The sequence below is a fragment of the Rattus norvegicus genome, chromosome 1 (assembly GCF_021556685.1).
Source record: "Rattus norvegicus strain SHRSP/BbbUtx chromosome 1, alternate assembly SHRSP_T2T, whole genome shotgun sequence".
Lineage (NCBI taxonomy): Eukaryota > Metazoa > Chordata > Mammalia > Rodentia > Muridae > Rattus > Rattus norvegicus.
The window spans coordinates 101,357,289-101,370,134 of NC_141534.1; the positions used below are offsets into that span (position 1 = coordinate 101,357,289).

General features: G+C 49.1%; 1 protein-coding gene across 11 annotated transcripts in view; it reads right to left on the reverse strand.

Moving 5' to 3' along the window:
- The window catches only part of Zfp536 (zinc finger protein 536), a 461,365-nt gene that overhangs the window by 161,720 nt on the left and 286,799 nt on the right, over positions 1-12,846 (reverse strand). For all 11 annotated transcript variants that reach the window (XM_087654015.1, NM_001427135.1, XM_087654025.1 and 8 more), the window contains 1 exon segment: positions 873-2,450. In XM_087654015.1, the coding sequence (XP_087510141.1) occupies positions 873-2,450 (1,578 nt within the window).

Below are 12,846 nucleotides of genomic sequence, written 5' to 3' on the forward strand. Positions count from 1 at the left end.
AAAGGAGTGGGTGCTGGTTTACAAGTTCAGACAAGCATAGATTCAAGACACGTAGGGCCACCACACTGCTGACCAGACACTTCACGATGCAGGCTTTTTGTTAGGACGGCAGACAGACAGATTAGGCAAACAGACAGACACAGACAGAAGGCAACAGCAGAAGGCCAATGTCACAGTAACTGCCATTTGATATGTCCCAAGTGAGGCGCAAACACCCCGGAGCCATCTCCCTAACTCGGAGAGAGAACCCCTTGCTACTCTGTGTTAGTGTGATGACTTTTAGTATCCTCTAGGTCAATGGAAAGAACTTAGGCAAGCAGATTCGGCTTGGCAAAGCAATGGGAGACTCTCTAGGCATCAGTTTGGTTTTTGCTTTTTGAATGGGTTAAAGTATTGGGAAGCTTGCAAGTCACCGTATCTGTTTTGGTTTTGTTTTTTTGTTTTGTTTTGTTTTTGTTTGTTTTTTTTTTAAGGTGAATTTTCTTCCCCTCCTCAACTTATGGGTGAAAAATAAGAGGGAAGTCCACACTTTGACTTCCCATGCCTTGTCTATATGGGCATTACACAGAAAGTTGGACCCCAAAAGCACACGCTTCAAAACCGATCAAAACGACTTTTGTGATTGTCTATACTATATATACAGCGTTGGCTTTTGCTTTTCTTTTGCCTTTTTAAAGATTTAGTTTAAATTTTGCTAATGGGTATATGTCAACCCCATTTTGTTGTTGGATTTTGGGTTGTTTTTTTGTTTGTTTTTTTATTGTTTTTCTTTTTTTCTTCTTCTTTTTTTTTTTTTTTTTTTTTTTGTATGCACAATTTAGCAGTGATGTTTTGGGGGAAATGAACTGAAGGAAGAGGATTCTAAAACTTACCACACAAGTCTGGCCTCTTGATACATCCAGAATTTGCTGTGCTGCTTGCAAGCCCGTTAAAGGCTGCTAAGCCATCGGCGCTGTAGGCCCTGAGGACCGACAGCATGCTCATAGGTTTCTCCAAGCCCGGGGGACCCCGCTCTGGCTTGGGCAGCCCGGCCGAGGGGTCCTGGGCAGGAAGGATGCCTGGGCCGTGCCACTGTTCCTCGGCTGCTTGGGCTAAAGGTGAGACCAGTCCCTGGATGGGCTGGGGGGCGCCTGGGGGCAGCAGGCTTTCACCGCCCTCATGGCTGCCATCTTTGCTGAGAGCAGACAGTGGCTTGCTCATCATCTCTGGTTCGGTGTCGATCTCCTCCTCCTCGTTGTTTTCCCCCTTGGAGGAGGAGTCCATGTCCTCGGAGGAGGCAATATCCGAGAGGTCATCAGTAGTGTTTTTGTTTGCGGTTTCCGGGATCAGGATCGGGGCGTCATCTTCCGGGTGGGCTTTCCCCTCGGGATTCTTGTTGAGGCAGGAGCCGGGGCCCCCTGAGCCAACCATGGTGGGGTAAACGCCAAACTGTTTGTAGAAGTCAGATGGAAAGGTACAAAAGGCGGGGTCCATGTGACTGGGCCACTGACCGCTCTTCTGGTCCCCTAGAGTCTCTTTGGCCGGTCCTTGGGCCATCTTCTCGGGTGCAGAGTCGAGCACACTGCCGACAGTGCTGGAAAGGGCCATCTCTTTGTTTGATTGTATGGGAGGCAGCACGGAGACCTTGCCGGCCTCCCGCACCTGTTCTTTGCAGTTGGCTGTCACCCCGGTGGGGTGGTCTTTGCGTTTCGCTTTGCCGAGGTGGTTGGCCTGGAGGTGAAGGGCCATAAGCTCCATGGACGAGGTGGTGAAAGCGCAGAACAAGCAGCCGTGCCACGCAATGCTGTCTTGCATGGTCACAGAGGAGCCAGGGAGAGTGGTGGCGTCCGGCCGCACGGACAAGTCCAGAGGCTCGTACTGAGATTTCTCAGTCTTTCGCTGGGAGGGCTTCACGCTTGCTTTCTCCTCCCCGCCCTCCGCAGTGTGGGCTTTCATAGAATGGGCCTCGGATGGGACCTTGTCTTTCATGTCCTTTTTCTTCAAAGAGCTGAGGACAAAGCTGTCCATGAATGCCTGCAGGGACCCTTGGAAGTTCACACCGTTGCTCACAACGTTTTGATAAGCTCTCCCGATCTCTGAGAAGTGGGAGCTTTTGGAAGGGAGATCGGAGGCTTTTAGGGCATCTGAAGACAGCTCTGAGGACATGCCAGTGGCCTGCCCTGAGTGGTCTCCAGAGGAGAGCATGCTGGATGATGTCCACTGCTGAGAGGCAGGACCACTTCGGAAGTCGATTCCGGGGAGACCCTTAAAAGCTCCCCGCAGGATGTCTGGCCTGATAAACATAGGCGCTTTGCTGGAGGTCTCATCCTTGTGCTCCTGGTTCGGGGGCTGTCCTGACAGTGGGCCGGCTCCATTCTGCCGCTCCCGATGGTGTCTCTCCAGGTGATACTTCAGGGACGCTGACTGGGTGCCAGCGTAGTCACAGTGAGGACACTTGTAAGGCTTCTCACCTGCAAGATAGCGATGGGAGAGAAAACCGAGTGTTTATCACATTTTCGGAGTGCAGAACGAGGCTAGGAGGATCAACATTTGTTCTTTGAAACAAAGCGGCCCAAACTAATAATTAGCTAGGGAACGACTGTTTTTTAATAGAAGAATAATTCGTGCTCTTACGCTTTTCTAATGATTTTGTACCATTGGGGACTATTGAGGGATGACACACTATCTACACACAATTAGCTATCTTTTTCTTTATCTAACATGTGAGAACGGCTGTAGATTTAAAGGCTGTGATTATGAAAATTAAGCATAATAATTTCGACCACAGTGATCATTAAAAGTAGAAGTTTAAAGAGACGGAGTACGTAACAAATGAGTGGCTGCGAGTATTTTGTGTATACAAGGGCTCCAGAATTTGTTTAAATTATACACATGGAAACCATTTTTAAACCTAAAAATTCTATGGCACTGTTACGCAAGACTGAAATGAATGATTTAAGCCTGGCTCCACAGTAAATCATGGATATAATTAGCAAATGGCATTCCGTACAAGCAATTCATCATTATTTGGAGGGCGCCATTCCAGACGGGCTCTGATATCTGCAGACCTACTGCATTGTCTCTAAATAAGGAACTATAAATACCGATTCCATAAAATATTAATATCATTACAGTGCGCTGGGAAGGCGGGATGTAAAGACATATTGTTAAGATGAAAAGCAGCCGATAAAACTTAAGGGAAAGAGGAGTAATAAAAAGGCGCAGAGTATATTTGGTTTCTGGATCTGAAATTAACGTCATCTACTGGTCTTTGTCGAGCCTAAAAATTTGCACTAATGGTGGTCCTGACACCGAGGTGGTGTGCGGTGTGATTTACCTGTAATGAGTGCTTTCTGGAGAGCAAAAATAGCTTTAAAGTGTGTTTTGGAACATGTACCGATTATTTTCATGAATTAAATATCTGAATCCAACACTCAACTTCTATTGTTCTTTGTGTGATGGGGAGAGAGAGAGAGACTGACTGACTCTTAACAGACAACTTACATGGAGAGAGGAAGAGGAAGCAAACAGACGTGGATTTAAACCTATCCCCAGAATTTGCTAGCAATTCTGGGTCTTCTCTAGACTTTGCACCCAGAAAGCTCTGGGAAAGAGAGAGGCTGTAGTGATAGCTTTAAACTTCAGTTCGCTGTTTAAAAAATCTACAGTGGTTTCTCCTAGGAAGCTTACCCCCCCTCCAACACACACACACACACACACACACACACACACACACATACACACCCACACACACCCACACACACCCCTCCCTACCACTATCACTTTGCCTGTTTTCTTTTGTCAAACCTCTAGAAAGCCAGGAAAGCACGGGTGGGTGGATGTCCTGAAGGCACTTCACTGCTTCTCGTCTTGGGAATAGCAGGAGTCTAGTCCTCATGCTCAAAGCAGAGGTGTTTTGGGGGGCTTACTTAGAACAGAAACACAAACAGCCCAGGTGCTGAGCCAGGGATACCACTGTGGCATCTATGGGCTGTGTGATCAACCTAAGGGACACTCTGCCTGCCACATTCAAACGAGGGTATCAAGAGCATTGAACGCATGCCCGCAAGCGGCTAAGGCCTCCCTGAGGACTTCTGTGCTCTTTGGGTCTTTTTTCCCCCCACAGCTGTCTTGGTTACATCAAAACTATAAGCATGGGGCTGGAGAGAGGCCTTAGCAGTTAAAGAGTACTGGCTGCTCTCCCAGGGGATCTGGGTTAGGTTCCCAGCATCCACATGGTGACTTACTGTCATTGTAACTCCTGTTAGGATGCCCTCTTCTGGTCTCTGTGGGCACTGCATGCACATGGTGCGTAGATGCACATATAGACAAACACAGCCATGTATGTAGGATAAAGATAAATAAATCTTCTAAAATCTGTAGATGCAGAGAGGCAGATTTTACAAAGGCCATTTCCTGACTTTGAGATTCGGGCAGCCCCGAGGCACTGCTGTATGAGCAGAGAAGTGCTGGAGATATAAAGTGCAGTTAGTCCCAGCTTAACCCCACTGGCCTGGAAACTGAGCAGCGAGGTGTGGTAAGGGGGGAGGCATAGGCATAGGACACATATCTGGGAGCACCAGACTAGAAACCCAGGATCCTGACTGACAGACAGGTCAGTGCAGACGGGGTAAGAGAGTTTAGGATGTGGACAGCCACAGAGGTGAGACCAGCAGGTACCTGAGAGGACCGTGTTGCTGTTCATAAGAGGACCTGGAAGTGATTGAGTGCCTCTGACGAAGGGTCTATAGAAAAATCATGAGCTTTTGTTAGGAGATGGCGGGAGAATGCACCTTTGACTCAGGCCCTGAGATAGGCAAGGCAGGAACACAGGGATGCACGGGGGGGGGGGGGGGGGGGGGTGTATTCTTCCCAAGGCTACATTTGAACTGCACACTGGGGTGTTTGTTCTCAGTCCACATCGTGCAAGACAAACAGCAGAGAGTCAGGGGAGGCACCAGTTCGGGGTCCCGAGGTCTGGGATGGGGATGGGGATGGGGATGGGGGTTTGTGTTAGTTCCGAGTGCTGCTAGCATGTAATTCTGGTGTGCACACTTCCTGTAAGGATTCCTCTTTGCAAAAAACAGCATGGGAGGCCTTCACAGATGCTCTACATCCCCAAATTCTGAACTAAGAGGCCTCAAAGTGCCAGGAGGGCTCTTGATCCTTCCAAACTTCTCAGGTGTTTCTCTGCATCACCTGCATGAGGACCATGGTGGTCTTCCTGAGAAACACCTCCCAAGTGAGAGCTGTGACACAGCTTGCACGCACGGGAGGCAAACTAAACACCCATGCTTCTCTGTGCTCCCCTGGGCGTGGGATCCTGTCTCCCTCTGCCTGCGAGATTTTAGAGATGTTGGAGGTCCCTGCAGCCTCATCTTCACTCTCAATTCACACTAAGCCTCCAGAAGGGGGCCAGAAATGTGTGTGTACGTACACACGTGTCTGGAAATGTGCGTGTTTGGACAGACACGTTTAAATGAGTGAATGCATGCATGGGCACTTCTTTCCTCTGGGCACCCTAGCTGGCCCTGGGTGATGACCAGAGGTAAAGAGGTAAAGGCAGACCCCTTCCTGGCTCTTGGGAAAGATGTCACTCGTGCCTGGTCTCGCGCACAGCCAAGACAGCATCCTAAACGTCAGAAGAGCCCTTGGTTTGCTCTGGGTCTGGGACAGAGAAGGTATTATGTGAGAAACCAGAATGGTCCACTTAAAAGCTGGCGTCTCACTGGGCCTAAGACTAAAGAGCTTCCTCTTGGATTTTCCTTTACTTTCCATTCCTTTTTTTCTTTTAGATTTACTTTTATTACTGTAAGTATGTGTGCACACACATGTGAGTGCAGGATTGTAGGAGGTATATAGCCAGAGGCCTAGAATCCCCTGAAAATCGAATTACAAAACAGTTGTGAGCTGTCATGTGGGTGCTAGGAATCGAACTCGGTTCTTCTGAAAGGGCAGCGAGCTCTCTTATACTAGTTGTCTGTCTCTCTAGCCCCTTCCTCAGAGTTTTTCAAGCACTGTTTTGGCTGCACCGGCTCAGGAAGCCGTCCACCCACCTTTACCCTCCTGTGGTGCTGTCTCTTCCCACTCTGTGCAGCTCTACAACTTGACTGGGTCCTCAAGAGGCTTTTGTTTGGGTGGGCACTTCTTGCCTCCCTAGCAAGTCAGTACTTTTGACTGAAGATGGGGTAAACCTTAAGGAAAAGCAGAAGCCTCTTGATTTAAGTGTTTTCATAGTTTCTAAGTGGTTTCAAAACCCTAAGCTCCAACCCTCTGATGTGCTGAGTTCCTTTCCACTTCCTGGGCTTCTGCTGTGGGGCAGACCTTGGAGACTGCAGTGCTGTGTCACAGGGTGGGCTTGGGAACCTTGGGCTTTATGTCCCACTGGGAGCATCCCAGCTCTTCCCATGCACTTTTTCTCTCCCAAAGGATGCATTCGGATGTGCTCAGGAGGCAAACTTTGCACAACATTGGCCTGGATGAAGTCGGGTAAGAAACGGCAAGGAAACTCGTATCAGCAAGTTTATCTGTTTGGAGGGGTGGTAAAGGTCCCTCCTCTGTTTGGCCGGCAAACAAATGCTGAGTTCACCTGTATTGAATGAATGGCTTCGTGCTCAAAGCCACCATGTCTGGTCACACTCTTCCAGCCTGGCTCCCTGGGCTCACTGTGACAGGCCCCAAGCTGCAGACATGGCTAGAATTCTGCATGAAGCCAGGCGATAGGCTTGCCTAGTTTCTCCTAACTTAGACCTGACTCTGTCAGAGACTTGGGAAGCTAACCTCTGTGCAGCTGGGTGGCGCAGGTAACCTCAGACCTTGTCAGGAGCTCTGTCTAGTTGAATGATTGTCCACTTAAGCCACAAAATGAGTCTGACTCTCCTCAGGGAAACCCTCCCACTACCCCAGGCTTTGCTGGGGGTTGAGTCCTCCAGTCACCTCCATGATGTCTGAGATTCTCAGTCCTTGTATCTGTTTGTTGTATGCCTCCTGAGCAGGTCATAGGAGCACAGGCAGCAATGGCGAGGGGGGATGGAGGCTTCTCATGGGGACCAGAATCCACTCAGCTTTAAACCCTGAGAGCCCCAATCTCTCTGTTTTTCCAAGAAAAATGCTCTGCGTGCTCACACAGCTACCTTCATTTATACGCTACCATCTCACTTTAGAACTTGGGACACTCAGAGGGCCATGCTACCCTGGCTGAAAGAATGGGTCTAGGACAGGAAGCTAGTTCAATCCGTGTGCCTTAGTACAGAGATGTCCAAGATCAGGGTGTCCACCCACTGGGGGATGGCAGTGGCGGTAAGAATACTCATGACCCTCTTGCAACATTTTTAAAGGAATACAATGTAGGCCCATACATTATATTTTTAGAAAAGAGTTTCACTAGAAAAGACATATTTAAAAAAAAAGTCCTTCATTTTGGTGAATTAATAAACATATAGGAACATCTTAAAATTAAGCCAACTTCTTAGCATGAAATATACATTCAACTTTGGAGTTAATAATACTCTTATCCTGATCACTAGACTGGGGCCAGGTAGTTCAATCGCTTCTTAATGCTCATCGTTCCATGGTCATATTTAACATTTTTAATACAAGGTCTCTCTGCGTTGCCCATCCTGACTTTGAACCCATGACACCCCTCAGCCCCCGAGTGCTAGACTGACAGGTATGCACAACAATACCCAGAATAAAGGTAGCTTTTATAAGCGATTGTCTGTCTGTCTGCCTGCCTGCCTGCCTGCCTGTCTTTCTGTCTTTCTGTCTGACTGGCTCTGTCTTTCGTCTTCATTTTCTTTTTGCTAAATTTCTAAAAGTGTTTCCACGTTTAGATTGAGGAACTGAGTGTTCTCTGGTATTGCAACCTTTTCCAGATATTTATTTAGTCCTTCTTACATGTCTTTACTTAGTTAATACCAGGAGAGATAAATACGGTGGTGCCTTTGCAGCGAGGCTGAAGCACATTAATATAAATTGTACACTAATTCCCCCAAAGCATATATACGTTGTAAACCTGAAGACTTTTCACACAGCTGCTTATTGCTAAACACTGCCTTGTCCAGAAGGGGACAATCTGTGTCTCTAATTGCTGTCACTGAAGCCGAGATTCATTATGTGACTTTCCCATTAAAATGTGAGCATTAATTTGTATAATGAAATATCACCCACTGCAGTGTTCATTAGCCATGCCCTACTGTATACGCCACATTGTTAGCTACCTAGAAACTGTAGTTAATTTCACTAATGGATATTTCCCTACTTAGTGTTTGCTAGAAAATTTATACTGTAACATTACCTCTTAAACTTTTAAGGAAATTTAAATTCAATCAATTATTTTCCACAAAAGTTTGGGATGTCATTAAAGGCAGGAAAAGTGAGCATGAGGGACGTCAAGGGGACGGAGTGGGCTTTTAGTTTGTCTTAGAGGTAGAAAAATGGCATTTTTTTTAGCTCCAAACAAAAAAAGGAAAAAAGGAGATGTCTCCTTCTGGAGACACCGTTTCTCTTTCTCGCCATGGCTCAGATGGCCGTTCTAGAGTGAAGGATGACAGTAGACACTCCCCTGCTGGGGGAGGAGATAGGAAGAGCACACCCATCTAATCCCGCTTGCTCTGGGGCAGGTGTTCATGGGATTTCATACGTGCATGGCATGTTACATCAGCTGGCTAGCTCATGGAGCCACGGACAAACGAAAGCTGCTGGCATCCATAGCAGGCAGGACTCCGGATGCCACTGGGAGGGGAGAGAGGCTTCCATCATGGATCCTGTGAAAGGCTGATCATATCCACTAGCAGTTATGACGTGAGCCTCTGGAGAACCTACCCTGGCCATTTCCCTGCCTCACCCTTCCCTGTGCACTGATGGATAAGGTGGAGCATGGGGGGGCAAGGAGGCCTGGCCTGGCTTTGATCTGAGTTAGGCGTAAGGGAGAGGCTGAGTGTATTGTACTTCCCAGTCGGGTCACTTGGAGGTGGTGTCTTTGAGATGGCTCACCGCTGGTGAGCATAAGTCGCTTCCTGCTCTCCTGCAGAAAGCCATGGTGTAGACATACAGTCAGAGAAATGCCATAGTGATTCCCTAAAGCAGGCCTGAAATTCGAGCAATAGTAATGGTGAGCTGTGGTAGTTCCGGAAAATAGCCTAGGTTAGCCTGGTAGCTGTAGGTTGAAAGCATCGAGCCTTGAGCCTCGGTTTCCTTTCCTGCAGTAGGGCAGCAGTAGGAAACCTGGTCCCCAACGTGCTGGGAAACTCAGCAAGGCAGCACACAGAGCTTAGGCCTACGTGGGAGGCTCAGAGAGTGTGCCAGCGTGTGACCGTCCTGGACACAGACAGGCTAGTAACCCAGCAAGGACTCCCAGATGGCTCTCCTATCCCCATGGACCTAATGCCCTTTGAGGGTCACGAGGGAGAGTCTCCCACCATTCTCTGAGATTGTGTACGAAAGGGAAATCCCGTGCTTCATGACAAATCGGGCCCTCCCTGTACCCCACTCAGACAGTCTTAGTCGCCGTGTCACAGAAGCATCTCTGGGGAACGGCGGTGCCAGCAGGTATGATCCAGAGACTGAGACTTAGGCCACCTGACTACATCTGAGGACCCTGCATAGCTGTCCTGGGCTCCCTCGTGCCAGTGCACCCCTGGGAAGGGGTCCCTACTGGGGGATGAGAGCCAGCGTGCGCGGCACACCACCACCAGACTAATAAACCACCCACATGATTTGAGAGGGGGAAAGGAACTAATGAGATTTAGTTTTAATTAGCTGCTGAACTTTAGGGCCTCCAACTCTTCACGAGTGAGGTTGCTGATTACATGTCTCTGTAACGGCCATTGCTGTGGCCACAACTGTGGGCTGGGCCCACTACATCTACATCATGAGAGTGAGTCCTACCTGTGGTCTGCGCACACATAGGATGCGCACATAGGATGATGCACACCATTGCCCACTGGAATGGAGGGAGCTTTAGTGGCAACCTCACACCTCAGCCTCTCAAGGACCCATCAGCTCCTGCCTTCCTCTAGCACGTGAGATGGGTATATGTGACCCTTCTAAATATCCGCCTGGCACCCACTTTTCCAAGATGGTGTTAAGGAAGGAGGTATAGAGGAGAAGGGATAGAGTCCGAGTGTACACGGCCAACAGTGGGATGGTTAGTGAACCCCAGGGCCGTCCATGTCTCCTGCTGCACGTTAGGACTCAATGCCAGCAGATGCGTCTGCAACCACTATTGGCAAATGTCCTCTTGACCACCAGGGTCTGGAATACACACTATTGGGTTAAGAGCGATTCCAGGTATGTCTGTGAGAGTTTCTGCATATTTAATCTGGACTCCGCAGATTTGGGAGACTGCTCTCCCAGTGTGCTTGGGCCTCCTCCAGTCTACTGGGAAAGGCCGGCAATTTGCTCTCTGAGCTGTCTCTGAGCTAGGGGATCTGCTTGTCCCAGGCATCTGGGTCAGACTTGGGTGAGGGTGTACAGAATTGGCTCTCCTGGGTCTCTGGATAGTCAACTGAATATCTCGGGACATCCTAGATTCTGTACCGACAGGAGTCAACTTTCTATTGATCCACCCCCACCCCGTGTGAGACAGAGACTCTCTGTCTCTGTCTCTCTCTCTGTCTCTCTCAACGCACACACACACACACACACACACAGAGAGAGAGAGAGAGAGAGAGAGAGAGAGAGAGAGAGAGAGAGAGAGAGAGAGAGAGAGAATATGCATCCCTTAATGATGGAGACATGTTCTGACAGGTACACCATCAGTCAACTCATCCCCATGAGAACAACCCACAGCAGAGTGAACTTACACAGAAGACCCACATGGTAATAGGTCCGTCCCTTGACAGGTTGTCTGTGGAAGCAAGAGACATGGGAAACACAAGACGTATGAAAATGCTGTCTGTCTTGACTGTGGCTCAGTGGTAAGCACTTGCCTAGTATTCACGAGGCCCTGAGTTCAATCCCCACAACTGGGGGAAAAGAAAGGCAAAGTGCAGTCCTTTGCAGTTCTGACCATGACTTCTTGTGCTACTGGTGAACAGTGCGGTGGGTCTGTTTATACTTCCAGTGCCGTAGAAATAAAATATGAGCTCGGTGCTGCAATGCCACTGGGTGATCGGAATCTTTAGCTCCACTACAATCTTCTCCCTTAGACAGGGTCCCACTGTATAAGCCAGGCTGGCTTTGAAGCTGGCGCACCTCAAACTCATGGCACTGTCTCAGCCTCTCCACTACAATCCGCTGTCACCATATAGTTTGCCGCTGGCAGAAGGCCAGTGTGCAAATGCACGACTGTACACATTGGTTCTGTTTCTCTTGAGAACGCTGACAGATCCGTGCTCCTTACAGCCTGTGTGCTCTAGCTCCGAATTCAAGTCATAGCCCTTGAGCGACAGAAGGGACGCCGTCCACGTACCGGTGCTCAGGCCGTCGAGTCTTAACCAGCCCGTGGTAGTACACCCCGGAGCAGAACTACCCTGATTTCCCCCTCCCTCAATTTGGGTGGCAAGGATGCTGCCTATCCAGGAGCCACACTGGGGGCGGAGGAGAATCTCTGGGAGCTCAGTGAGGCTAGGGACTCCGGAGGTCCCTTGGTCACCCCCAGCCCCCACCGATCTGTCTGAAGCGGGGTGGGGGGGTGGGCTGCAGAGATGTCCTAGCTGCCCGCAGGCTCTCCTCGGCACCCAGATGTTCAGAGCCGTCTGAATGCTGCTGCTACTCAGCGCCTCTCTAATAAACAGGTGTTGGGAGAAGAGGAGCAGTAATTAAGTTAATGCAGTGGAGAAAAGAAAGGAAAATGGTTTTTATCAGTCGATGTCACACGATCAAGACTTCTAATAAAGATAGAGTGGGGCAGAAAAATACAGAGAATGGTCCCTCGTAGAGCTGAACCAATTAATCCGTATTCATTACACATTGGATTTTTTTTTAAATGCCCTCATATGTGTCCCTTACCAGAAGGACTTTAAGAAGGACTTGGCAGTGCGCTCCTCTTTCATGGCCCGCTCATGACCCCCTTTGGTCATGCCGTTTAGAGGCATGGACCCCCAAGGGCAAGGTGAAAGGTGATTCACCCTGGCTCAACCGCACCAGCCCCACATGAAATCCTGTATTAACAAATAACTCGGTTTTGATTCTTTTTCTTAATTGTGTGTGTCGTCTAGGCTTCCACGCTGCAGCGATGGGTGTTTACCTCGGTGATTTCTAACGTGTAACACTTTCTGTTCTATTCAGGCACACAAGTATAACCGCTTCTCGACTTCTTTGTTCTTAGATAAAAAGGAAATTGATCTTTATCTGGTTTCCATTCTGCTTTTTTTAAACCCAGCAAATGCTGCTTCCGGGAGTGGGTGGTAGGGATGTGATGTTTCCATGGCGTCTTTCATTTTCTCCCTATGGAGGAAGTTTCTGGAATGTTGCTGCTGTTGCTGCTGCTGCTGCTGCTGCTGCTGCTGCTGCTGCTGCTGCTGCTGCTGCTGCTGCTGCCGCTGCTGCTGCCGCTGCTGCTGCTGCTGGCCCTGCCCTACCTCTACCTGAGTCATGAACTTCAGAAGTCTATAATGTGGAAACCAGGGGGAAGAGGCAAATGTGCCTCAAGATTTAAAGCCAGAGGCATCCACTGGCTTCCGTGCAGGTCGCCAGACTTGCAGAAGTCTGAGTCCATGTCTCCTCACATGGCAACACGGTGGGAATGGACCCCGGAGGTTATGCTCATCTCCGAAGTGGCAGGTACCAGGAGCCCTTGCTTTCCAATCCACCCTTGAAGCAAGGTGTATCCTTCACCCACAGGGAGCCGCCTCTCCCCAGCAACCTGGCCCAGGGCTGTATGTTCAAGTCAACTAAAATCAGTTACACACAAGATACCCTGGT